Below are 27,066 nucleotides of genomic sequence, written 5' to 3' on the forward strand. Positions count from 1 at the left end.
CCTCCGCTTTACAAGACAGCATAAGCTAGGGATTTTAGGAATGTTCATGTAGAGTAGTATGAATTCATCTTAATTCTTCATTAGATTTGTAATTTCATCCCTTAGCCTCTCTTCAAATGAAAAGATCTGATATTAATATGGTATACACTGATATGCTATAATAGTTACATATGCTAGTAATTCATTCTGAAGGATCTCATAAAATGCTTTCTAGGTCTCACCATTGAGATCCATTGGTGTTATTAAATTGTGAGGTTCTGTTAATATATCACATTCAGATTAACTTGGTAATCTTCACTTGCACATTTCTAACAGTACTATTTCTTTTATATATTAAATTTCTGAAATATTGCCATTCCTGTTTAGGCACTCTATAAAAATGAATATATATATATTTTTTTCTTTTGAGACAGGTTCTCACTGTCACCCAGGTTGCTCACTGCAACCTCCGCCTCCTGGGTTCAAGTGACTCTCGTGCCTCAGCCTTCCCAAGTAGCTGGGATTATAGGCACGTGCCACCATGCCTGGCTCATTGTTTTGTATTTTTAGTAGAGACAGGGTTTCACCATGTTGGCCAGGCTGTAAAAATGAATTTTCTTGAAGATGAGAGCGTGATCTCTCATGTTTGAAATAGGACCTAACGTTAGATTGATTCCGTTCAGGTACTTATTTGAAATGTTAATTCTGTAATGTTCTTTATTTCTAACTTCATAAATTTGTAAGGTGTCTGCTTTCTAGGATAGTTAGGGTTAATGTGCTGTACTTTGGTGATCTCCCCCCGAAAATCAATATTTTTATAGTAAGAATGAGAATATTTTAATAATTTCAGATTAGCTTTTATTCAGGAGAATTAAAAAAATACATGCTACTTAAATAATTTCATGTGTGCTGACCATATATTAGGATTCTGTTATGTGAGTTTTTTGTTGCTTGTTTTTTGCCTAATAAGAATGAGATAACTCAGAAAGAGTAGAGAAATAAAAAGAAAATGCCATAATTTTGATTAAAAATTGACAATTTTTGATCTTTTAAATACTACCAATAGTTCATTGTGATAGACTTTAATAACTCAATGGCTTTCAGTATTTTAAAATGTACCAATGAGTATGTATTATAGTCGAAAATACTTCTTGGAAAAAATGTTGATGTTTCTGAAAATGTTTAGAAAGGGATTTAAATAAGTTTTTTGAAATGTATGTTGTAATTGCATCTTATGTTAGTTGAGATTGACTTTGGTAGCAGTGTCTGAAATTTGTTCTCATCGGAACATTCTGATTTAGTTAGTGCTTCTAAATCCTGAACGACTCTCCTATCTTTTTTTTTTGACAGAGTGAAGCAGGTGTTAAGGAATTCCATATAGTGCAAGTATCAAGTAGTAGCAAACACTGGAAGTTACAGAAATCTGTAAATCTTTCTGAAAACAAAGGTTTGTACATTTTTCCTGCTACATAATAAATTTTGAAATTTCATTACTTGGTTTTCCAGAATAGTACCAGAATGTCTTAAGATTATTAGGATTAACTTTTTTAAGCATTAAATTGTGATTTCATTAGTTTACCTAACTATAAATCAAATTACCTATCTTGATCCAGTCTTTCCCATTTTTTTTATTCCCTTCCACATCTCTTATACTTGTATTTTCTTCTTTTTGGTTTTTATTGTAAAATCAGTGCTTGGGTACATGATTACTGTCAAAAATTCAACCAGGGTTGGGTGTGGTGGCTCATGCCTATAATTCCTGCTCTTTGGGAGACCGAGGCGGGCGGATCACTTGTGGTCAGCAGTTTGAAACCAGCCTGGCCAACATGGCGAAACCCTGTCTCTACTAAAACTACAAAAATCAGCTGGGTGTGGTGGCAGGCGCCTGTAATCCCAGCTACTCGGGAGGCTAAGGCAGGAAAATTGCTTGAACCTGGGAGGCAGAGGGTGCGGTGAGCTGAGATCATGCCACTGCACTGCAGCCTGGGCAACAGAGTAAGACTCTGTCTCAAAAAAAAAAAATACAAACAACCGGTACAAAAATATATAGACTAGAATATGGAATTTTCTTTTTGTTTCCTTTACCACTGGTGGGTTTATCTGTGAATAGCCTTACCTACGTACTGACTGGCTGTTCTGTGAATTGTCATGTTTATATAACATTCAAACAAAAGAATGTGTACCAGAAATGTACTTGAAGTACCATTTTAGAAGTGCCTGCAATTGTGGGAAAACATATTGTAGAGTGTGTTCATATAGTAATATTGGTATAAATCATGCATATGAAACATACTGAAAGGAAATTAAGAAATGATAGAGTGGCAGGATTATGGGCTTTCCAGTCCCCGTGTTCTGATCTTTCAAACTTTGTTTATCTGAAATATTGCATATATGAATACATATATATATATATATATATGTACACACATGGATATGTATTTTGAGAAAATTGAAATTTATCCTTTTTAAGACATCACTTCATTGAGATAAAAACAAAGATGTTCTTCATTAAACATTATTTATAATTACGAATTATTTTCCATTTGACCACGGAAGTCTAAATAATGAATTGGGTTTTATCATGTGATGAACTGAGAAACATCTTTGAGATTTCCCTTTTTCTTCCTAGATGCCAAACTTGCCAGTAGGGAGAAGGGAAAGTTTTGCTTTAAGGCAATCAGATGTGAGAAAAAAGAAGGTAAATTCGCTTTACTTTTACACTTTACTAAATGGTCATTTTATATTTTTGCCAGTGATATGATTAGTTTGTTTTCCCCTGTTTTTTAGCGGCCACACAGTCCTCTGAAAAATATACCTTTGCAGATATCATCTTTGGAAATGAACAGGTATGCAAGTATGCATAGTAGTGTTTGATGTTAAGTCATAGTTTATGGCATGGCTGCCTGTTTTGGCAAGACTTATCGCAGTAGTTCCCAAATTCTTTTTTTTTTTTTGGAGATAAGGTCTTGCTCTGTCGCCCAGGAGTACAGTGGCACGATCACAGCTCACTGCAGCCTTGACCTCCCACCTCAGCCTCCCGAGTAGCTGAGACTACAGGCATCAGCCATCTCACCTGGCTAGTTTTTAAAATTTTTTATACAGACCGGGGTCTCACTATGTTGCTCAGGCTTGTCTCCAGCTCCTGAGCTCAAGCGATCTGCCTGCCTCAACCTCCCAAAGTGCTAGGATTACAGGTGTGAGTCACTGCACCCAGCCTCCCCAGACTTCTTTGGAGGATAAACATCTCAACTTTACTGAGTTTTGCAACCTGCCTTCAATCCCCAAAACAGACCAAAAATGTTTATGGACTACACCATTTTAAGTAGTTATTTAAAATTAACTTTCTTTTGAGAATATCATATGAAATAAGTATAGTTCTTGGGATTTTTTTTAAGAAAGCAAGATTATATGAGGGAGCTTTTCTATTAGGGAAATTGGTTACAATTTAACATATAGATGATAACCCTCTAAATTTTGGCGTATCATATCATATATTCTGAGACCCAGATAATAAGGTAGATACATAAGGCTCTATTGTGATTATAAAGCTATTACTGTCTAGGTCAGTGATATTCCATCCTAATTATGTATAACAGTTACGTAGAGGGCCAGGTGTGGTGACTCATGCCTGTAATTTCAGCACTTTGGGAGGCTGAGGCAGGAGAATTGCTTGAGGCCAGGAGTTCAAGACCAGACTGGGTATCAGAGACCAAGGCAAGACCCTGTTTCTTAAAAAAAAAAAAAAAAAAGAAAAAAGAAAAAGAGCCTCCTAGAACAGTGGTATTCAAAGTTTTAAAACGTGTACGTATAAGTTATCAGAAATGTTGTTAATATGCACATTCTGATTCCATAGGACTTGGGTAGAACCTGAGGTTCTAAATTGTTATAAGCTACTGGGTGAGGTTGACGTTGTTAGCTTGCAGACCATAATTGGACCTAGATTTTGTAAAAATACAGGCTTTGCCTCCCTACCTCTAAAGCTCTGGTTGATTATATCTTGGGTGGACTTTGGGAGTATGCATTTTAAGCTATCCCTGAAGATAATTTGAAGTAGTGGCCTGCTTTGAAAAATGCTGAATCTAGGGTGTAAAAGTTCATATAATTGTGTGCTCTTAGTGGGATGATTTCTTCTTTGTGTTCGTCTCCTTGATAATTCTAAACATCCTTATATTTTTGTACTTCTTTTATCATTTGCTTTCATCTGACTCATCATTACTATCTTTTTACCATTTGAGGAAACAGCTATTTAGAAATATCTCCAAGTTTCAAAAGCTCAGTAATTTCAAAACATGCGTTACTTTCAGAGATACTATGTTTCCTGAATGGTTGAATTAATTTTCAGGACTTTAGTTATTTTGTTTTTTAATTTCTTTAAAAACTTCTAAAATTCCAGAAACATCAGCAGGACTCTTGTATTGTAATTTTTATTGTATTTGTTGTTAAATAATTTAGTGTAAGAGCACTGGCAAAGGCAGAAACAAACACATTTTTCATTTTGATGAATCTGGTTGAATAAATAGAACTTGCCAAGCACTACAGATTAGTGAGAAAACTATGGGGACAGTGTTTTGTAAGTTCACTTGTAAGGAGAAAAACGTACATAATTATTAATATTTAATACTTATTTAATAACTTGAAGTTTAACATCTACATAATATATACAGAGCCTGTAGTACAGGAAGCCATAAATATAAAGATGTTATTATGTGGCACAATATTCATTAATTAAAGGAAATCCTGTAATTGAGTCCATTTAAAATTCTTATTTCATGCTTTCATTGCTCAAGCATAAAAGTCCAAGTTAATGCCAATAATTCTATTCACATTCTGCTTCATTGTGTATTGCCTAGGATTTAAATGAGAAATATTTATGTCATTTTAAAATATGGATTTTCAACATTTCATTTTCTTGGTGATACCCATTCATTCTCCCTAGATAGTTGGAAGGTCAAAGCTAATGTTACGGGAGTGTAGCTTAATTATTTTGGGGTGATGGCATTTAAGATTCAGGGTAACTTGCAGCTGGGCGCAGTGTCTCACGCCTGCAGTCCCAGCATTTGGGAGGCCGAGGCAGGGGAATGCTTGAGCTCAGTAGTTCAAGACCACCCTGAGTAAAATGGCAAAACTGGCAAAACATTGTCTTTACAAAAATTAGGCGGGTGTGGTGGTGCGCACCTGTAACCTAGCTACTCGGGAGGCTGAGGTGGGAACATTGCTTGGGCCCGGGAGGTGGAGGTTGCAGTGAGCTGAGATCGCACCACTGCACTCCAGCCTAGATGACAGAGTAAGACACTGTATCAAAAAAAAAAAAAAAAAAATTTAGGGTAATTTGTACCAAATCTTTTGAATGTTCAAGTGGCCTCCCTGTATTTCAACTACATTGACAAGAATTATTGAATAAGTGTTTGGGGTATATATAAGCTATAGAAATATAAATTTTGACAGGATATATCTAATTAAAGCTATGAGTTATACAAAATAAAATTTGACAGAACATAATTAAAAGCATTTATGAAGACAAGTGGTTTTCTTTTAACAGATAATAAGTTCAGCAAGCCCGTGTGCAGACTTCTTTTATCGAAGTTTATCTTCTGAATTGAAAAAACCACAAGCTCACTTGCCTGTGCATACAGAAAAACAGTCAACAGAGGATGCTGTGAGATTGATTCAAAAATGCAGTGAGGTGGATTTGAATATTGTCATATTATGGAAGGTATGTGCTACTAAATTATTTCAGCAAGCCTCACTTGTAGATACTTGAGTCTTAAGCTGAAGAAAAAACGTATATTACTGTTTATATTTTTTATGCGTATCTTTTCTAGTTTCAATATTGAAACTAACCGTTACATGAGGTTTTTTTTTTGGCCTCAAAAAAGAATTCATTCAAATTAGATAACATTCTTCTGTGTTACTGTTATTTCTGTGTGTTACCGAGAATATTGTAGACGTGATAAGCTTTGAAAGCAGATAGTATTAAACTGTTCAGGGCATTTCCATTCTACAGAGGGAAAAATAGCACCAAGAACCTCTGGAAATCCACTATATTGGCTCCAAAAACCATTAATTTTTTGTTATTCATATTTCATATAATCCATTTACCTTCCCTTTTATTAAATTGTTAATTTTTTTGCTGTAGTATTTTTAAAATGACATATTTCATCTGTAAATGCTTCTGTATGTATTTTTCACAGATGAAGACTTTTTTGTTTAATGTAACTGCACAGTATTAGCTTTCCCAACCAAATTAATAATTCTTAAATAATTATCTAATTGGTCTGTGTTCAGTTTTTTCCAGATTATTTAAATATACTATTTTACCCTGTTAAAAAAAATCAGATTCAAATAAACTTCACACAAGGCAGACCCGAAAGAGATTATTTAGACATTAGTATTCCCTAAGATTAACTAAACTATACTGCAGAGGAGTCTTATTTCTTACATCACACCCTTTTGTATCATATGCATGTACTGCCTATTTTTAAAAATGATTCTGCAGTGAAATGAAGGATCTTGTCCAAGAATAATCACTGGAACTTTGTGACAAGGTTTTGATTTTTTGTTGTTTGATACAAGAGCCAGCATAAAGACATGTTCATACTAGGTAATCAATACATGTATTTTAAATTGACTCAGAAGTTTTTATAAAGTGTTCTTTTTTTTTTTTTAACTAAACCATGTTTTTAAATAAACTTTTTTTTGAAACCAAGCTGACTTTGCATGTTTCAAATGAAATCTAAATAAATTGATACTCTTGTTGATTATAGAAGAAGTTTTATGTTAAAAAGATCAGTTATACATTATTGGCGAAATCAAATTCTTCTGAACTTTAGAATCATATTATATAAGTGTATAAAGCTCTTTGGTTTACTTCTTCATTCAACAGGTTTATGCCATGTAGCAGTGCATAATATTTCTGAGACAAGGTTTTGTATAATATATTCTGTACTCATTGTTAAGTGCATGGGATTCTTTGATGAGGGGAAAAGTGTTATCTTTTAAGAAATGGCCCTGAACCTAAAGCCCACTGCTAGTATCACTCATCACATAAAGAAGAAAGTTATCTAAGATTGTGATGCTCCTTGGCTGGGAAATGGAAGTTTGAATAGATTAAATAATGGGTTATTAAGTTTGGTAGTGGCTAGTACCTTGATAAGTTTATAATTTACTCAATGGAGAAAGTGACTGGCAGATTTTTGTTTGTTTTAGTTAGAGTTCTAGATAATGCAAAAATGATTCATTAGATTAAAGAAAATTTGCAAAGTCATTAAAGTCGTAAGATGCACAGGAAGCATAGGACTCTTGAATAAAATATGATTCAGGAGAAAACCAATAGCTCGAACATTTTTGTGAAAAAAATAGTTGAAAAAGGGACATAATACAACTCCTAAACAATTTTAATCAAAAATAAAGGTTAGTTTTAAAAATCTAAGGTATTGTGCAAGCAGGAGGATGCATTATAGAATTAGCCATGGCTATGGGTGACTGTCACTCAATGCCATAACATCATCAGAAAAGACATCTGACAAGTCTCAGAACCTTATCTGTCAACTCTTACCCCTTTCTGAGTAAAGATTACCCTATCAGGTGTTTAACTTCTCCTGCCTTTCTGGGTTTTGCAAATATAGATACTGAGCAGATCCTGAGCCATCCTATGCTTTACTGCAGCACTACTCAAAGTTTGTTCTGTGGATGGCAAACTCACTAGTCCATTATAAGTACAGAAATTGAAAGTAAACGATAAGAAACTTTGATAGCATTTTGACTAATTTTATGTTTTTTGAACCTAATAAAAATATTGGGCTAGTCAAAAGAATTAAGCCTTTGTGTTTGCATAATGTGATAATGACAGTAAATCAAAGCCATTTATAGATTATATTTTCCCCAGCGCCGAAGCAATTCAAGAGAGAGAAGAGTTATAAACTGAAACAAGTATTTTAATATAAAGTCAGCTCACTATATTGGAAGAAAAAAGCCTTTTTTAAAGCATATATATTTATATTTACGAACATAACATTTCCAGTTAAAGGATTTATGATTGTACTCACTGATTTTGCTCAGCTATGTGATAAACCCTAGGACATTTCAGAAGCTAGACTGTAAGAATAAGCCTTTTGGCTGTATATTGGTAGTTCAATAAAGAAAAAAGCTTGTTTTATGGCATGGCTCTTTTAAAGTAGTTTCTTAAGGATTCTAAAGAATGTTGGAAAGGATTTTGCGACGTATCTCTCTCAAATATCCAGGCCAACTGTGTTATATTGAGGCAAAAAAGATTTGTTTTTTTGGATACTTTATTGATTGAATGAATAACTAAAAGTAGAAATGGTGACATTGCCAGGAGTGTCAATAATTGATAGATATTGGCCATAATATTTCCACTTTCCATCAAATATTGGGTTGGTTACTTTAGAGGTTACTGTCAAGCAGGTAACATTTTTGTGCTTTGCATTTTTTAGGCATATGTTGTGGAAGATAGTAAACAGCTTATTTTGGAAGGTCAACATCATGTTATTCTTCGCACTATAGGAAAAGAAGCCTTTTCATATCCTCAGAAACAGGTGATAACATAGTTTGCTTTGCCGTTTTCTGGTGAACTTGTGGGGTTTGGTTGGTTGGTTGGTTGGTTGGCTTTTGTGTTTTTGAAGGGGTCTGGTTTTTTCAGGTTTTTTTTTTTTTTTTGAGACCAGATCTCACTTTGTCACCCAGGCTGGTGTGCAGTGGCACAATCATGGCTCACTGCAGCCTTGACCTCCCCAGGCTCAGGTGATCCTCTGGCCTCAGCCTCTTGAGTAGCTGAGACTACAGGTGTGTGCCACCACACCTGGCTAATTTTTGTATTTTTTTGTAGAAATGGAGTTTCACCATGTTGCCCAGGCTGGTCTCGAACTCCTGGGCTCAAGCGATTTTCCTGCGTTGGCCTCCCAAAATGCTGGGATTATAGGCGTGAGCTACCATGCACCACCATGTTCAGGTTTTTATATTGGTATTTGGATTGGGTGTTGGTGACAGAAGAATGATTAAAAGTGAACATAAATTGATTTTAAAATTCGTCAGCACCTTTATCATAGTATTAAGATGCAGTTATGAGTTTTGGGGTTTCCTCAGATACATTCCATATTGAATCCGGAATTCATAGGTATGAAAAGAACTGATTTGCTTAAGAGTAGAGAAACTGTATCTCTATATTTTCTTATTTGTTATAACAGGATATCATTGCAGAGCTCCAAGGATATACTGTAATATGTAAAAGGTGGCCCCTGGAGTTGTGTAGCAGCTGCTGATAGCATTGAATATGCTTTCTTACTTTTCCTAAAATAATACTTAATGTTACCGAAAAATTTTCATAGTAAATATGAATGAAATATAAGCACATTTAGTCTAGTAATTCAAACAGTGGCCCTGTATTTTGCTTTTAAATAACAGATCTTAATTTTCAAGGCTCCCCCTCCATTATTATTATTATTATTATTTTTATTTCACCGTGGACCTGAAGGCAACCCCTACCATTAGTTTTGATAACTTTTTATTTTGAAATAATTTTCAAACTTACAGAAAACTTTCAAGAACAGCGTAAAAGACTCCCTTATAAATAAGTTTCATTCAGGTTACTAGTGGCTGACATTTTGCATTATTTGCTTTGTTGTTATTTACATATGTATTAATTTTTTTCCCTTAATCATTCTTAATTACTCTCAGGTAAGTTGCAGACATCCTGTCACTCTGTCCCTAGATATAATGCTTCATTGAGTATTCCTAAGAAAGACAAGACAGACAAATCTCTTACATTTAAAAAAAAAAATCTACAACATTACCACATTCAGGAAGTTTAACATCGATGCAGTACTCTTATATATAATCCATATTTAAATGCCATCAAAGGTTTTAATTCCATCCATGTGACTCTTTGCTCTTTTCTATGCAGGATCTAGTTTAGGATCATGCTTTGCATTCAGTCGTTATATCTCTTTAGTCTCCTTTAATCTGAAACAGTTTCTTAGCCTTTATTTGTTGATTATGACATTGACATTTTTGAAGAGCTTGGGCCAGTTATTTTCTAGAGTAATACTTCTTTGGGTTTTTCTCGTGTCTCCTCATGATTAGATTAAGTTTATACTAAGTGATGTGTTGCGTAAGAAAGCGCATGATGTTAATTTGTCTCATGATCAGTATTGGATCATTTAAGGTGGTGCCATGTGTCTTCACAGTCAAGTTACTGTTTTTCCTTTCATAATAATAAGTAATTTGTGCGGAGATAATTTGTGGTGGTATAAATGTCTGGTTTCTTTCTTTCTTTCTTTTTTTGGAGACAGAGTCTCGCTCTGTCACCAGGCTGGAGTGCAGTGGCACAATCTCGGCTCACTGCAAGGTTGCAGGTATTCTTTTAAGGCCATTGTTCACGTGTTTTCCTCCTGACAGGTGGTATATAGAAATGTATTCAGTATAATTTAGAAGTCTCAAATAAATAGCTTGTATTTTTTTGGTGACTTGAATACATAAATAATACATTTTTGAACTTTTTGCTGAAATGTAACGTAAGTACAGAAAAGTAAATAGCTTATTGGATTTTCGTAAACTGAACACTCCAAACGAGGACCCAGATCAAGAAATAGAACCTAACCAGCACCCCAGAAGTTCTGCATTTGTTCCATTCCAATCAGAAATCTTTCTCTTCCAGACCAAACTTCTAGTCACTTCTTTCTGACTTATAAGTCAAAAGCAAAGCTACTTCTTTTGAATTTATATAAATAGTCATACAATATATACCTTAGCTTCTTTTATTCAACTTCTGTGTTGGTGAAGTTTACCCATATTGTTTGGTATACTTGTAGTTTTTTTTATTTGCAGCAAAAATTTCATCTTAAAACTTACTGACTATTCTCCAATAAAAGGAACCAGAGTTCCTTGGAAAAATGCTTGATTCTAGGGCTGGGGCAGAGAAAATGCAAGATGAGCCAGAAGATTTTATGGTACTGGAAAGTAAGGATATGTACCCAAACTGATTGAGAGCATATTGAATTTGTGTTTCTTACAGGTTACAAAGTGGCTTTTATTCTCCTTTGGTCCTCATACTCTGTAAGCAAGGCAGGTAGAATTACCCCCATTTTACAAATGAGACTCTGTGAAATAAGTACAGCTATAATATTTCATAATAATTGTCAGTTTTAAAATTGTCTGAGAGAAAATAGAAATCTGTTGATTGAGGATGTGTGATTTATCAGTTTTCACATTGTTCCATCCATCCCTCAGGTAGACTTATTTATTGAGGTTGAAATTTTTGCTTTATTTACTATTTTACTACAACCTCTTGGGATAGTGCTACCACATAATAAGTACTTGGTAATTATTAAATGAACAAATAAAGAAAGCTGCGTTACCAAATTCATTCCACTGCATTAAGAAACCAAAAATATTTTAACCAGATATGAGTGGCTCTGTCATACTAATAGTTTGCACACAAATAGATAGTACACAGTATTATTTTACCAATGCAACAACAAAATCTGTTTTCTTTAGCACATATTCTATTTCCAGAACTTATATGTGTGCTTATGCATTTATTACATATTAAGTTCATGTAAATATTCATTCAGCTCACTTAATGAATGGTAAAATTTTAACCAAAAAAGAAAAAAGACAGAAGAGATGATATTGTTTAATAAACTACAGGTTTCATTGAGTGGTTGTTATAATTATAAAAATAAAGGAATTATAATTTCCCTTTTGTTATCTTTAAATATTTAAGAGCCTGCTAAATTGGTTGTATTGCAGATTAATATACAACCCGTAAGTTTAAAGTGTTTTAGAAACATTTTTCCTTAAGAATTTATAAAAGGAAAGTCTTTCTACTTTTTATCTTACAATTTTGTACATTAATTTTTTTTGCATTGAAAATATATTGCACTTTTAGGTCTTTTTCTTTTCATAAAGTGATTTATTCACATAAAAAACAACTATGTAATGGATCAGAAATATGCAAAATTTGAAATCGCATAAATTTTGCAAAAATTGCAGAAATATGCAAGATTTGAAAAAGCATTCCTAGTCATACACAAACTGAATTCAGCCTGAGAGAAAATAAGAAGAGATTGAGTATCCCTTCTTTGAAATGCTTGGGACCCAAAGTGTTTTGGATTTTGGAATATTTGCATCATATACCTGCTAGGTGAACATCCCTAGTCTGAAAATCTGAAATCCAAAATGCTCTTTTTAGAGCATTTCCTGTGAGTGTCATGTCAGCACTCAAAATGTTTTGGATTTTGCAGCATTTCCGATTTCAGAGCGTTTCAGATTTTGGATCTTTGGATTTGGGCTGCTCATCTGTATAAGTAAAGAAAGAAACTGTCCATCAGTAGGGGAGTTGGTCAGTTGTAAAATTACAGAATTAAAAAAAGACATTGCCAATATTCATCCAACCATTGTCATGGGATAAGTAGGTTCTGCTTACCCACATTAGTATTTGTTGTCTCTGTAGTTACATCTTCATTGTGCAGGTGATCAGCCTGATGCCAGTCATCATTTATGTTATCTCACTAATATCCCTTGTCTGATTTTGTGCTTCGTAATCAGTGTTCTGAAACTTTGATTCCTGAGTATTCTACCAACAGAAAGCCTGTGCTCATTGTTCAGTTGATAGCAAGTTATATTTATCACTATACATTGGCATTCATCCACATTAACTGTGTTGTACTGATTAACATCTCACCATTACTTAACTCCGAGAAAATAGTGGGATTATTTTTTTTTTTTTTTTTTTTTTTTTTTTTTTTTTTGAGACAGAGTCTCGCTTAGTCGCCCAGGCTGGAGTGCAGTGGCGCGATCTCGGCTCACTGCAAGCTCCGCCTCCCGGGTTCACGCCATTCTCCTGCCTCAGCCTCCCGAGTAGCTGGGACTACAGGCGCCCGCCGCCTCGCCCGGCTAATTTTTTGCATTTTTAGTAGAGACGGGGTTTCACAGTGTTAGCCAGGATGGTCTCGATCTCCTGACCTTGTGATCCGCCCGCCTCAGCCTCCCAAAGTGCTGGGATTACAGGCGTGAGCCACCGCGCCCGGCGAAAATAGTGGGATTAAATACCTGATTCTGTAAGGCCAAATGGCAGACCTTGGACCAAGATAAAATCACCAATATAAGTGTTATGTTTTGAGTCCTGTGAAAAGCTGGCAACTATCCCATACATACATCAAGATGCTTGTGTACTGAGAGTATACTAGTCTTGTATTTAAATCTCTGATTGGCCAATCTAAATTTCCTTAAAGTCTGAAAGAAGCTGAGTGTGGTGGTACATGCCTTTAGTCCCAGCTGCAAAGGAGACTAAGGTGGGAGGATTGCTTGAGGCCAGGAGTTCAAGACCACCTTGGGCAACATAGCAAGACCCTGTCTCTTAAAGAAAACAAGTCTGAGATAGTTTATTTTTTAAAATAAATTTTAAAAACATTCAGCTAGAGAAAATTATCAGATACTGGGGGATAAAGTAATCCACATAGGTAAATAACAATAATAGATACCATTAATTAGGTATTTGGTATTTGTCAAGTGTTGGTTCACATCAGTACTTAAAATTCCAACCCTGTGAGGTGTAGGTAGAAGTCCTCATGATTTGACTCCTCTGTTTAGGCAACAGAAGGCATATAAAATTGTAATTTTAAGTCATATGATTAGCAAAAGGAAAATTTAATTGCCAAAGCTGTATAGCACAGTAGTTCAAAATAGAACTGTATTTGTATAATCTCTGCCACTTAAAAAAGATCTTCAATTTTTTTTTAACATTTCTGAATTAATTTTCCTCTTTTTAAACATAAAAATACTTCCACCTACATCCCACATGTGAAGGCTACTACATTGTATCGGATAGTTTCTATCTCTGGTTTCCCCTTAATCACACTTCGGTTCTCTTTTATATACTCTGGTTTATCTGATTTTTAAAGATTTTTATTATAAAAGTAGTAATTTTTATTCCAAAAAAATAAAATATCCACAAACTGTCAATTGGAAAGATAAAAAATTTAAGACAAAAAATCAAATATACAAATGAGAAAACGAATTCTGCTTTGCTTTTCTCTCCTCAGGGCCACTTTTTGAAGTTACCCATCGTCAAGTTCCTTTTCTATTCCAGAAATGTTCCATGCTTATGCAAATATTAAGTATTGGAATATATGTATTTGTAACATGCTGTTAAACTTTATTTGACTACTATATGATATTTTTGGTCAATTTTCATATATTTGTATATCATACCAGTTTCAAATATTTTGCTTTTTACATATTTTGTGGGACAGATTTCTAGAAATGAAATTTCTGACCATATGATTATATGCTTGTCTATTACCAGTGACTAGGTTATAATCTTTTTTTGTTTGGGTTTTGTAAAATTTGTCTTTTTTTTTTTTTTTTTTTTTTTTTTTACCAGTAGCCCCAGGGTGTTACTTGAATATAATATGGTTAATTTGTTACTTGTTAATGGGATGAATTTGGAACCAGTGCCAGCTTTTATTTTATTTCCAGCAAAGTTAGCTCTTGCTTTTGCAACTGTGTAGATAAGGGGTCAGCAAACTTATTCTGAAAAAGGCCAGGAAGTATTTTAGGCTTTGCTCACCAGATTGACTATGTCATAATCACTCATTTCTGTCATTGAAGTCAAAAAGCAGCTATGGACAGTATGTTAACAAGTGGATGTGAAACTTTACAAAAACAGGACACAGGCTAGATTTAGCCCGTGGACTGTAGTTTGCCAATTGCTGGTATAGATCAAAATCAAACTCAGCTATCAGAAAATTATAAATCAAATATTCTTCTGGGGGGTGAGGGAAAATAGAGAAAAAAAAATTAACCAAGAAATAAAATAATAGTAGAAATGGGATGTTTCTCCACTTTCATCTTTCTCTCTCTCTCTCACCCTCCCCAACTCCCTGCCTCCCTCCCTCTGTCTTTCCATTTATTTTGACACAGAGCCTCACTCTGTTGCCCAGGTTGGAGTGCAGTGGTGCAATTTTAGCTCACTGCAACCTCCACCTCTGGTTCAAGTGATTCTCCTGCCTCAGCCTCCTGAGTAGCTAGGATTAAAGGTGTGTGCCACCACACCTGGCTAATTTATATAGTTTTAGTAGATGGAGTTTCACCATGTTGACCAGGCTAGTCTCCAACTCCTGGCCTCAGGTGATCTGCCTGCCTCAGCCTCCCGAAGTGCTGGGATTACAGGCGTGAGTCACCCTTCCTGACCTCTGTTTTCATTAAATGATAATGATTATTTGTTGAAATAGTCATAATGTGCCTGACAAATGCTATGTTAATACTTTTCACATGCATTTTAACCTTCAGCTACTATAGTTGAAGCACTATAATCTATACAATGCAGCAGGATATTTTCAGAATGAAATATTAAGACAGTTTTAGATTTTCAGCTGTTGAAACAGGTGCTATGCTATGGCATGTCTGCAGTTCTAAGTCCTGTGCAGTATTATCATATGAGAATCACAACAACCTTTGAAGTTATTATTGTCATGAACTTTTTACATATGAAGAAATTAATTATTAAAGTATTAAGTAACTTATCCAAGATCACAGAGCTAATATGTAAAGCTACTGAGATTCAAGTCTAACTCCAACATGTAATAAGTAAGGAATGAATAAATGATTCCAGATACTGATTTTTTAATCGTAGATTATACTGCAAATGATAGCAGCTATTTGCTTAATAGCAGAAAAAGTACTGTTCATGCATTACATTATCTCTGCTGATTTTAGCTTTTGTATGTATACACTATGCTTGCTTTTTTTTTTTTTAAACAAGGCAGTGTTCTTAGTGTCATATGTTTTTTCTTTCTTTTCTCAGGAACCACCAGAAATGGAACTATTGAAATTTTTCAGGCCAGAAAACACTACAGTTTCCTCAAGACCATCAGTAGAGCAGCTTTCTAGTCTCATTAAAACGAGTCTTCATTACCCAGAATCATTTAATCATCCATTTCATCAAAAAAGGTTTGAGCTTTATTTTTGTTAAAAATTTTCTACAACACATTGGCACATGTATTTGTTTCTTTCTTTATTTTGGCAGTGACATTAACCCAAATATTGAAGAGGAAATTTAGAATGTTTTTGAGTCTATAGAAACTTGAACTAAACAGTTCAAGTATAGACAATATCAGTTATTTAAGATTTATTAAGTACTAAACTTCATGGCAAATGTGATATATTTGTAATTTTGGTAAATAGCTTGAATATATAAACCTCTAAAATTCTAAAAATAAGTCCTGAATCAGGCAACATTTCAAAAGGTTGCCAGTTTTGCACATATAAGAAAAGATGGGAAGCCTATTAGAAACAATCTAAGTAATAATTGAAGGTATGAATTTTGGTGAAGTCACCCTGGATGAGGATGGGGATAGGATGGAATAGAACAGAAAGAGAGTGGTGACCTGTGGAACAGTGACATCTGAGAAAGAAGCTAAGGAAAAAGAAGCCTGTGAAGAAGACTGAAGAAAAGGACCAATTAAAAAATTAGGAAGAAAAGACCAATAAAAAACTATCTCAAAGGTTAAGTGAGAATAGTTCAGCAGAAGTGGTTAATTGTTTAAGATGCTACAGAAAGGTCAAATAGTAAATGGGCCAAAAGGTCATTGGATCTGACAGTAAGGAGATCATTCATGATTTTTGAGAAGAATGCCACTGTATGGGGGTAGAAGCATGACATCATAGGTTGAGAAGCGAATAGGAGGTAAGAAAGTAAAGATACTGTGTTGACCATCCTTTCAAGAAACTGGGCTATGAAAAGGGATCAGGGAGTATCTGTTCTTACTAGGTAAGATATAGGTATGTTTGTGGTCTTGAAGAAAATGATGAGATACAGGGAAAGTAACAAAATCCTTAGTAGATGGAAAGATACATGCTCTGAAGAATTACAGGATTTGCTTTGCACTAAAGAAGGGACCTTACACATTATGGAGTGCCTCCATTTTAGGGGGTAGTTATAAGAGCAAGGTTAGCTAATTAATCTAGGAGATAAGTGTAAAGAGTAGAGAATTTGAAAAAAGTAAAATTTTAGGATAGCTACTGAGAAGATGCTAGCTGAGGATGCACAGAAGGAGTACTGAGCAAAATTAAGACCTTGACAGTGACTTTAAGAGGAAAAATATTTTAAAAAGTAACTTAGAGCTGGGCATGGTAGTACACACCTGTAGTTCCAGCTACTTGGGAGGCTGAGGCAGGAGGATCACTTGAGCCCATTAGTTTGAGGCTACAGTCAGCTGTGTTTGCACCACTGCACTCTAGCCTGGGCAAAACAGCAAGACCCTGTCTCTCTTTTTTATTTTTTTTAAGTGATTTTTTTTTTTTTTTTTACAAAGCTAACACGTAAATAATTACCTCTATAATCTCTATGCAAGTAGAATTATACAGAGTATATTCGTATGTCTAGCTTCTTTCATTTAATACTATATTAGTAAGAGTCAGCCATTGCATGAACCTGTAGAATTGATTTTCATTGCGTATGAATATGTTTGGATATACCAGAATTAGTTTATCTACTTAAGTGTTAATGGACTTTTAAAATATTTTCTTTTTTCTTCTTCTTCTTTTTCTTTTTTAAAAATTTTTCTGAGACAGAGTCACAGTCTGTTGCCCAGGCTGGAGTGCAGTGGTACGATCTTGGCTCACACTGCAAACTCTGCCTCCCAGGTTCAAGTGATTCTCATGCCTCAGCCTTTGAGTAACTGGGATTACAGGTGTGCACCGTGCACCAGCAGCTCAGCCAACTTTGCTATTTTTAGTAGAGATGGAGTTTCACCATGTTGGCCCGGCTGGTCTCGAATTCCTGGGCTCAAGCAATCTGCCCGCCTCGGCCTCCCAAAGTGCTGGGATCACAGGCATGAGCCACCACGCTCAGCCATAGAATAGCTTCTGGTTTGAACTATTTTGAATTCTGCTGTGAATAATTCTTCTGCACCTTTCCTTGTACATCTGTGCTTGCCTTTTTTTTTTACATAGGAACTTTTCCAAAGTGGTTTCACTAATTTGCATATCCCAATAGCAGCATATGTGAATTCCTTCTGCTTGATACCTTCATCAGCACTTACTCTTGTTGGATCTTTAAAAAATTTTATCCTAAGTTATTTTTTAAATACGTGTGGTCTTAAGTCTTTGTCGTGATCTTAATGTTGCCCACCCACTACTCATTCTTTGTTCCTTTCTCCGATACAGATGTGTGCAGGGTTCACCTGGGAAAATGTAAGAAATACTGAAGGATGGGCCGGGTGCGGTGGCTCATGCCTGTAATCCCAGCACTTTGGGAGGCCAGGGCGGGTGGATCACGAGGTCAGGAGATGGAGACCATCCTGGCTAACACGGTGAAACCCCGTCTCTACTAAAAATACAAAAAAGTTAGCCGGGCATGGTGGCAGGCAGCTGTAGTCCCAGCTACTCAGGAGGCTGAGGCAGGAGAATGATGTGAACCCAGAAGGCAGAGCTTGCAGTGAGCCAAGATCGTTTCACTGCACTCCAGCCTTGGCAACAGAGCAAGACTGTGTCTCCACAAAAAAAAAAAAACAAAACAAAACTGAAGGGTGCTTCATTCAGTCCTACCCCCAGAGGTTCCAATTTGATTGGCCCAGAGTAGGGCTTGGCATCTGGATTTTTCTTAAGTTCTCCAGGTAATCCTAATATGCAACCATAAGTGAAAGTAAAAATGTTTGTATTTTATCCTTATTGAATCTCATACACTTCTATGAGCAATTTTGATTCCCTGATTCATTTTAACCCAATCTTCTACTTCAGCTCTGTTTATTAAACCTGTCCTGCTTCATGTACTTTCTGAATACCCTTGGTGCTTCTTTTTAACCTTAGTGTTTAAAACCTTTGCTACATTTACAGGCTAGTATGTTTAGGAGTTCTCTACATCATTCTACTGGGGTTAAAAAACCCTATAGAATCTATGTGAAACAGGAAAGTTTTGATCAAACTAAAGTAGAAGAGTGGGTTAAATGAAGCATTCCAAAATCAAAACTCTGCATGGAAGTATGTAAAAACAAGGCAGGTTCAAGGATAAAATGTGGCGGTTTTCTCCTTGGCTGCACATTAGAATCACTTGGGAATTTCTGAAATTTCCAATGCTCGGGCTGATTGATTCAGTCAGATTCTCTGGAAGCAGGGTTCAGGCATCTCTAGTTTTAAAATGTCTTCAGATCATACCTATGTCCATCTCTATTAGTCATTGTTGCCACAATAATGCTTCATAACAAATCATTTCAGAAATCAGTAGCTTAAAACAAAGCATTTATTTCCATACTCATGGGTCTGCTGGTTGATAATTTGGCTGTAGCTCTGCTTTGGTCTATGTGCTGTTTGGATTTGGCACCTGAAGAAACTTGGGTTCACGTCAGTGCCACATATATTTTGGGCCCAGTTCAGAGGAGCAACTGCTACCTGGAGTATGTTCTGGTGGCATGGCTCCGGAGTATAAAAAATGAGCCAAATTGCAAAAGCACATTTGAGACTTTTGCTTGCATCAAAAGATACTAATATTTCATTGGCCAAATAGCCTCACTTCCATAATCAACAAGGATGATTCACAGTCCCACAGTGGGTGTGAATAACTGCTAAGTAGTACTCACAGTTACCACAGTAACCAAGGTTGAGAACCATTGAAATGAAGGATCAAGTGATTGGGTGTCCGTGTAAAACTCAAAAACAGATGAGAGAGTATAATTGAGAAAGCTAGAGAGATGGGAGGTGTTGGTCAGAGTGGGGTAACCGAGTATTATGTTAGGGATAGTTGTCTAATGTGATAGGGAAAAATTTCCTGGTTTGGTCATGGAAGTTGTGTGGCTGAGTTTTGAATAGTACTGAAGATTGTGGAGATGGTAGGTCCAGGATTTGGGAAGGTATTGAATAAGTCATCTACCTACACAGTGAAGTTGTCCAAAATGATGACAAGACTTGGAGTTGAAGGAAGAAAACAAACTTCCCTGACACTTTTAAAATTATGCCAATAGATGGTACAAAAGAGGTAGCCAGAGAATAGTGTCTTACTAGGTGTATGGCTCTGCTTGACCGATACAGCAGGTGAATTCACAAATGGGAAGTAAAGGAGATGTTCAAACTACACATGCTTCATCTTTACCTCAAATATTTCAAAAAATCAATTTCCTCCCCCTTCCCCAAAGAATTCTCGCTGTCTCACTGTGTTAGTTTATTGGAATGAGAACAGAAAAAAGAATACAAACTTTAAGGTAGTTTATGATGAAAGAGTGGAGGCATCTTTACAGGAGAGGTAGTAGGAAGAAATCATTAAGAACTATATCAGTCACCCCGAGATATGGAAGATGTTGGAAGAAATACAGCATCTTTTGTTGAGAGGATGATACAGTTAAAGATAGATGTAGAAACACAAAGAGAAGACATGGAGGATATAGGGAAGCATTCTTAATTTAATGGGGGTTTCAGAAAACAAGTAGAAATGTGAGGAAATGGGACAGTAGGAGGTTTGGTCATGGTAGTGGGACACAGAGCAGTAGAGGTATGAGATTAGAATAAAGAATAGGTGACAGGAGATAACAAAGATAAAATCATACTGGGTTTAGCTGCCATGAGCATGAGTTGTTATATTAAATAATGTTTCTAGAGCTTTTGAACATGTGCTAGTCACTATTCTCAGCACTTAACATGTTTTGTCTTACCTAATCACCACAACAAACCCAAGAGGTAGAATCAATTATTATTTGCAGTTTACAGTTGAGAAAACTGAGGTGCAGGTAGCAGTCTGACTCTAGGGCCCAGCTTTTTCATTGGGTGCAGCGGTGGGAGAATAGTTGTCAGAACTTTGATTTCTCAGCCCTGTTTGTGGTTCATTAGATTAGCATTTTAGAAAAACTACTGTGTAAAGCAGTTTTCAAAATGTTGTCCCCGGGCCAGGCCTGGTGGCCCACACCTGTAATCCCAGCACTTTGGGAGGCCAAGGCAGGTAGATCACCTGAGGTCAGGAGTTCAAGACCAGCCTAGTCAACATGGTGAAACCCCTCTCTATTAAAGAATTAAAAAATTAGCTGGGTGTGGTGGCGAGCACCTGCAATCTCAGCTACTTGGGAGGCTGAGGCAGAATAGCTTGAACCTGGGAAGCGGAGGGTGCAGTGAGCCAATATTGCACCATTGCACTCCAGCTTGGGTGACAAGAGCAAAACTGCATCTCAAAGAATAAATAAATAAACCACCATCACCACCACCAAAATGTGGTCCCAGACCAGGAGCATTAGTATCATCTGGGAACTCAGAAATGCAATTTCTTTTTTCTTTTTCTTTTTTTTTTTTTTTTGAGACAGAGTCTCGCTCTGTCGCCCAGGCTGGAGTGCAGTGGCGCCATCTCGGCTCACTACAAACTCCGCCTCCTGGGTTCACGTCATTCTCCTGCCTCAGCCTCCTAAGTAGCTGGGACTACAGGCGCCCGCAACCGCGCCCGGCTAATTTTTGTATTTTTAGTAGAGACGGGGTTTCACTGTGTTAGCCAGGTTTGTCTTGATCTCCTGACCTCATAATCCGCCCACCTCAGCCTCCCAAAATGCTGGAATTACAAGTGTGAGCCACTGTGCCCAGCCTAGAAATGCAATTTTTGGGCCACACCCCAGACCTATGGAATTAGAATCTCTGAGAGTAGGCCCAGCAGGTTTTTTTTTTTTTTTTTTTTTTTTTTTTTTACAAGCTTGCCAGGTATTTCTGGTGCATGCTCAAGTGTGAGAAACATGGTTAAAGAATAGATTGCATTGTGGTGCTAATTAAGAGGCTCTTGCAGTAAAATGAGACATAAGACTTGAATTTGTAAGGAAAATGAGATACAGTGAAGTAACCAAGTTCCAGAGAAGTGTAGGTGAGAGAATTGGCAGGAATTTGTGAAGAACATTGGGAGTGGAGGTTAGTGAGTGTTAGGAGGAGTCAGTATGATACTTACAGTTTGCCGGGGTAGATGGGGGTACTCTTCACTGGAATGAAGATGATGAGTTTCACTTTGGACCAGGAGATATCCAGATGTTCACAGTTCTTCCTCTACTAGAAGCATTTGGATAAGGTACAAAGAATTTGACATTTGAGGATCAAATGGGAACAGAATAGCATAAGTTCCTGAATATTTACTTTGGGCTACAAATTGCGCAATTGAAATTTAATTTAATGAGATGCTTCAGACTGACTGGACACCTACCCAGTAGTCTCTGTTGCCCTTCTTGCTACATGAGAAGTTTGGGGGGGAAGTTAGGGCATAGCATCAGTACAACCTGGTATGGTTTTTAAATCATCTTAGTTTTTGCTTAGGGAAACCTGAGGTTTGCAGTTTGCAGTATTGTTTAAAAAGTATTTCTCAGTAAGAAGATATAAAATTTCTGAAAGTGTAAAATATATTATCTGAGCAGAATTTAAAAGTTAATGTGTATGAACTTACACGGTTACTATTTTTTCTTCTTTACTATCTTTGTGTTTATAGAGTAAAATGTCTATAATAGTATATAACCGTGCTTCATTTGTACATATGTTATGTTCATTTCTTGCATTCTTGATTTGAAATCTGTACTACTCTATTCACATGTCCTCTTCTATCACTGCCTGTCTTTTTTCTTACGCTTTAGTAATTTATTAATTATAACATGGTATCAGAAAGTAGGCTACCTGAGCAAAATGAATCCACTCTAAAGGGATTTCCTCACAACTATATAGAAATCATTCTCATGTTCTTCAGAACATGATGTTTTGCAAATTTGATAGAAAAACAAATGTCAGTCTAGGCCAAGTTCTCAGAATTAAGTAATTTTTAATAAGCACAAAGATAACAGTATTAGTTGTTGGCATTTTCATGGTTTACTTTTTCTTCATTAAGTTGAAATTTTGTTTTTAATTTTGTGAAATATCTAGAAACATCTTTGTTTTTAGATTAACTGTAATAAATGAAAATAAAATAGTTCTATGAATGTATATATTCTGATATTTAGTATTGTCATTGTATTAATATATTTTTTATTTACAAAACAATTTGTCTTGAGTGATTTTGGAACTTGATCTCTTTCCTTCTTGAATCTGGTTGTTTTTAAGGAGCTTATGCTCTGTTACATATTCTTAAGTGTTATTTTCAGGAAAATTGCTTTTAAGAAGAAAAAAGTATATAACTTTTTTGTTTATTTTTCTTCCATAGCCTTTGTTTAGTACCAGTCACCCTTTTGCTTTCCAATTGTTCTAAGGCTGATGTAGATGTCATAGTTGATCTTCGGCATAAAACAACAAGGTAAAGATTTGTTTAGTGCAAGGTTATTTTGTAGTTTAAGGTTCAAAGTGATTTGGGAGCAATTTAATATTTTGAAATTATGCAAATAATTTCATGGATAAGAAAGTTACTAAAGCATGTCCTGGTTTTTTGTTTGGTAATACAGAAGGCTTACAGATGTGTTACAGAGGTTTTAAATATTAAAAATTTTTTTTCTTGATTATAAAATAGTACTTAAAAAAAATTCAGTTCCACAATCCCACATCACATACTCCTAGAGCCAAATGCTTTTGGGAATTCAGAAATTTTTGAATTTTTGGAAAAATACTATGAAGCATGCACTTAATATTTTTGTATAACACCCCAAACAGGATCTGAGACAGTTCTCTGAAATCCAAACACACACCTATATATATGATTTTGTGTATCATAAATTTATTAACAATACTTTATTGGGGGTACTGGATTGTTTTCCATTTTTCAATATTATAAACAGTTTCAATATTATAAGCATTCATGTACACACATTTATATATGGCTAACTAAGGGTTTAAAAGCTTAGATTTGAAACCAAGTTCTAATATACTCTTATGGGCATTAAATGAAATAATCCACTCTTAGCATTGTGCCTAGAAAATAGTAACTATTAATAATAAATGTTAGCTGTTATAGTAATGATGTTGCTATTATTAATAAACAATTGGCTTCATAAAATAATTTTTAGAAATAGAATTGTTAGATGAAAGGCATATGTATGTTTGTTTTTTTCTTGAGATGGAGTCTTGCTCTGTCATGGGCTAGAGTGGAGTGACGCAATCTCAGCTCACTGCAACCTCCACCTCCCAGGTTCAAGCGATTCTCCTGCCTCAGCCTCCTGAGTGGCTGGGATTATGAGCATGTACCACCATACCCGGCTAATTTTGTATTTTTAGTAGAGATGGGGCTTCATTATGTTGGTAGACTGGTCTTGAACTCCTAACCTCAGGTGATCCACCTGCCTCGGCCTCCCAAAGTGCTGGGATCGATCATAGGCGTGAGCCACCGTGCCCGGCAGAAAGGGATATGTTAATGTGACTTTGGGGAAAAAAATTATAAAGAAAAAATCCTGCAACTTACCATTTTCCTCCTCCCTTAGTCCAGAAGCACTGGAAATCCATGGGTCATTCACGTGGCTTGGACAAACACAATATAAACTTCAACTTAAAAGCCAGGAGATTCATAGTCTGCAGCTGAAAGCGTGCTTTGTTCATACAGGTGTTTATAACCTTGGAACTCCTAGGGTATTTGCCAAGTTATCGGACCAAGTTACAGTGTTTGAAACAAGTCAGCAGAATTCCATGCCTGCCCTGATCATCATCAATAATGTGTGACAACTTGGACATTTGTACTGAAATCCACGATAATCAGTTTGTGCTGGATGGGCTTTACAGCAGTATTTGATATACCTAACTTGTTATGGAGGTTGATTGATATCTTATCCCTGCAAAATACTTTGACTTGTCATTTTGTTTATGATGCAAAGCACGTTGGACTGAGAATACTTATATTCTTTTTCTGTATTTCTTTAAATCCTGAGAATAATTTACATGCTCATAATACAGGATTTCAACATATCTGTGCACCTTATTAAGCCCCATCTTAAGAAAACACAAAGTCTAAGTCTGCTGTTACAACTTGTCAATGGCATATGAATATTAGGAGATGATTCTGAGAAAGGAAAGGCGTTGGCAGTACTCCTGTTAAGCCATTAGTCTCTAAATTCCAGCTTTACTGTGAAGTTCTATAGAGTGTTAAATACAAATTTTCCTGTCTTGCTTCACACAGTTCCTTAAAATCAGTTTTGAACTTTGGTCATAGAGTCTTCATATTTCAGTATCTGGTGGTCCCTATGGCTTATACATAACTTTGTAAAAAGAAAAAAAAATTTTTTCTGATGCTTTGAATATAGTTTTGAAAGGAGTTTTGACTTTTTTCCCCCTCATTCATCTCAGTAGAGTGTACTATTTCACAATACAATTTTTGTCATTAAAATTATCATATTCTTTATTATATAACGTTAACAATTGAGTTGATCTGTTTAAAATATAAATCTCAAGTTAATTAAAAATAAGCTTTTCAAAAATGTATTATATTTATAACAAATGTACTGTAAATAGAATAAAGACATGCTATTCACTGTATAGAGTATCTGTTGATTAGAAAGTCTGGTTTCAAAATAACTTTTTATTCAGAGAATGGGCATTTGGACATAGGAAAGTTCAATTCAGCCCTGCTGCAGATAAAGAAATGGGAGCAAGGGTGTTTCAAATGAAGCTCTCTTGTAATTGGAGAAGGAGGGAAGACAGGGTGTAGGGGTGGGTGGCAGGGAGTACAAGAGCCAGGGTCAGCCAAGTCTGGAGCAGATGGGGTCCTTGTGCCATTGACAGCTACCATGGTTTGTTCCATCTCAATCCCGGCACTAATCAGAGCATACCGCACCAAAGTGGGGAGAGATCAAAAGACCCCGTTTTCAGACCGAAGATTCCAAACTTGTACTTGAAACAACTCTTCTTGAGAGAGGGGTGGTTAGTCTGTGTGCCTCTCTGCAACCGCTGCTTATGCTTCTGGATCTAAAGTGGGTCTCTGGCTTCTCAGCTCCTTCCACTCTGTGTCTTAGCAGGTGTGGGACAAGGTGGAGAGGAAGGTCACATTCTAAGGACACTCATTCCCTTCTTGAGAGTTTAGGGCCATGGGCTTATAAAAATGTCTGAGGAGCAAAGGAATAATAAGAATGAGAAGGAGGCATAATCACAGTGGTATCTCATATTTAAACCACTCAGCTGAATATTAAATTGAACAGATTGTTAGACACTAATAAAAAAATTAAACTACATAAACCTACAACTGAATATATTAAAAATAAAGGTAATAAAGCACTCAAAATTACCTTGTAAATATTACTCAAGATTATTTCTATTGCATCTGTATCCTGGAAATATGTAATGGTGTGTTTCTGCTCATCTCTTGCCAATCCCGCATTCAGTGACTTGCTGGTAGCTTGAAATCGATGATAGTGGAATGTTTACCTCAGGAAAATCGGCAAATGCTATACACCAGGGCTTGATTTATTTTTGTTGTCTATGCTAGACCTAAGAAAGTGTTGGAGAAAATGTTAGTGATGCGTATTAAATTTAAAAGTGTTGCATATTTGTAGCTATTAGGAGTAGCACAGATAGTTTAGGAAAATATTCCTGCAGTATCTGAAAAGTGTTAACACTTTTCAACTGTTAACCCAGTTCAACAAAGAAGTTGCCTATATCACTGATGAACTAGTGAAGATCCAACATGTGTTTTCTCACTTCCTCTTCCTCCTTAATAGAAACAAAAATATCAACCAGCATTCATACTAAAATTATTCTTGCTTATCAGTTGCAACATAGGTTTGTTTTCTATACAAGAGCTCAGCAAAAATCAAACTACCCTGAGAATCAATTGACTTTTTGGAATTTATGATAAAGAGTATTGCATATTTTATTGTTACTTGTGAAGTGTGTGCTATACAAACTTTACACAAACGCAGTTTAAAAGATTTTTTTTTTCCCCTGGAGAATAATTTGATAAACATTCATCAGCGTACCTCTGGGCGTAGACCATGAGAAATATTCTGACGTCTACATTGCAGTTGGCCAAGAACTAAGGAATCTTACGGAATCTTCCAGCTTTTAGAACCCATTAGAGCAGTGGTTCTCAAAATGTAGGAGCATAATCATTAGGGCATTACTAAAAGTGTAATAACAGAGGTTCTACCTCCTTAACCCAATTTTGTTGGTCTGGTTTGGGGATGAAACTTTGTTTTTGTTGTGAATTTCCTTTTGTTTTCAAATCTG

General features: G+C 35.8%; 1 protein-coding gene across 4 annotated transcripts in view; it reads left to right on the forward strand.

Moving 5' to 3' along the window:
- Positions 1 to 25,380, forward strand: part of TRAPPC8 (trafficking protein particle complex subunit 8) — a 110,331-nt gene extending 84,951 nt beyond the window's left edge. For all 4 annotated transcript variants that reach the window (XM_050768257.1, XM_050768259.1, XM_050768258.1 and 1 more), the window contains 8 exons: positions 1,330 to 1,426; positions 2,609 to 2,677; positions 2,767 to 2,825; positions 5,519 to 5,692; positions 8,433 to 8,534; positions 15,803 to 15,948; positions 23,132 to 23,221; positions 24,336 to 25,380. In XM_050768257.1, the coding sequence (XP_050624214.1) occupies positions 1,330 to 1,426; positions 2,609 to 2,677; positions 2,767 to 2,825; positions 5,519 to 5,692; positions 8,433 to 8,534; positions 15,803 to 15,948; positions 23,132 to 23,221; positions 24,336 to 24,570 (972 nt within the window). In that variant the 3' untranslated portion in view covers positions 24,571 to 25,380. The remainder of the gene's footprint in view (positions 1 to 1,329; positions 1,427 to 2,608; positions 2,678 to 2,766; positions 2,826 to 5,518; positions 5,693 to 8,432; positions 8,535 to 15,802; positions 15,949 to 23,131; positions 23,222 to 24,335) is intronic.
- Positions 25,381 to 27,066: the final 1,686 nt, after the last annotated feature.

This window comes from Macaca thibetana, chromosome 18, assembly GCF_024542745.1.
Source record: "Macaca thibetana thibetana isolate TM-01 chromosome 18, ASM2454274v1, whole genome shotgun sequence".
NCBI lineage: Eukaryota > Metazoa > Chordata > Mammalia > Primates > Cercopithecidae > Macaca > Macaca thibetana.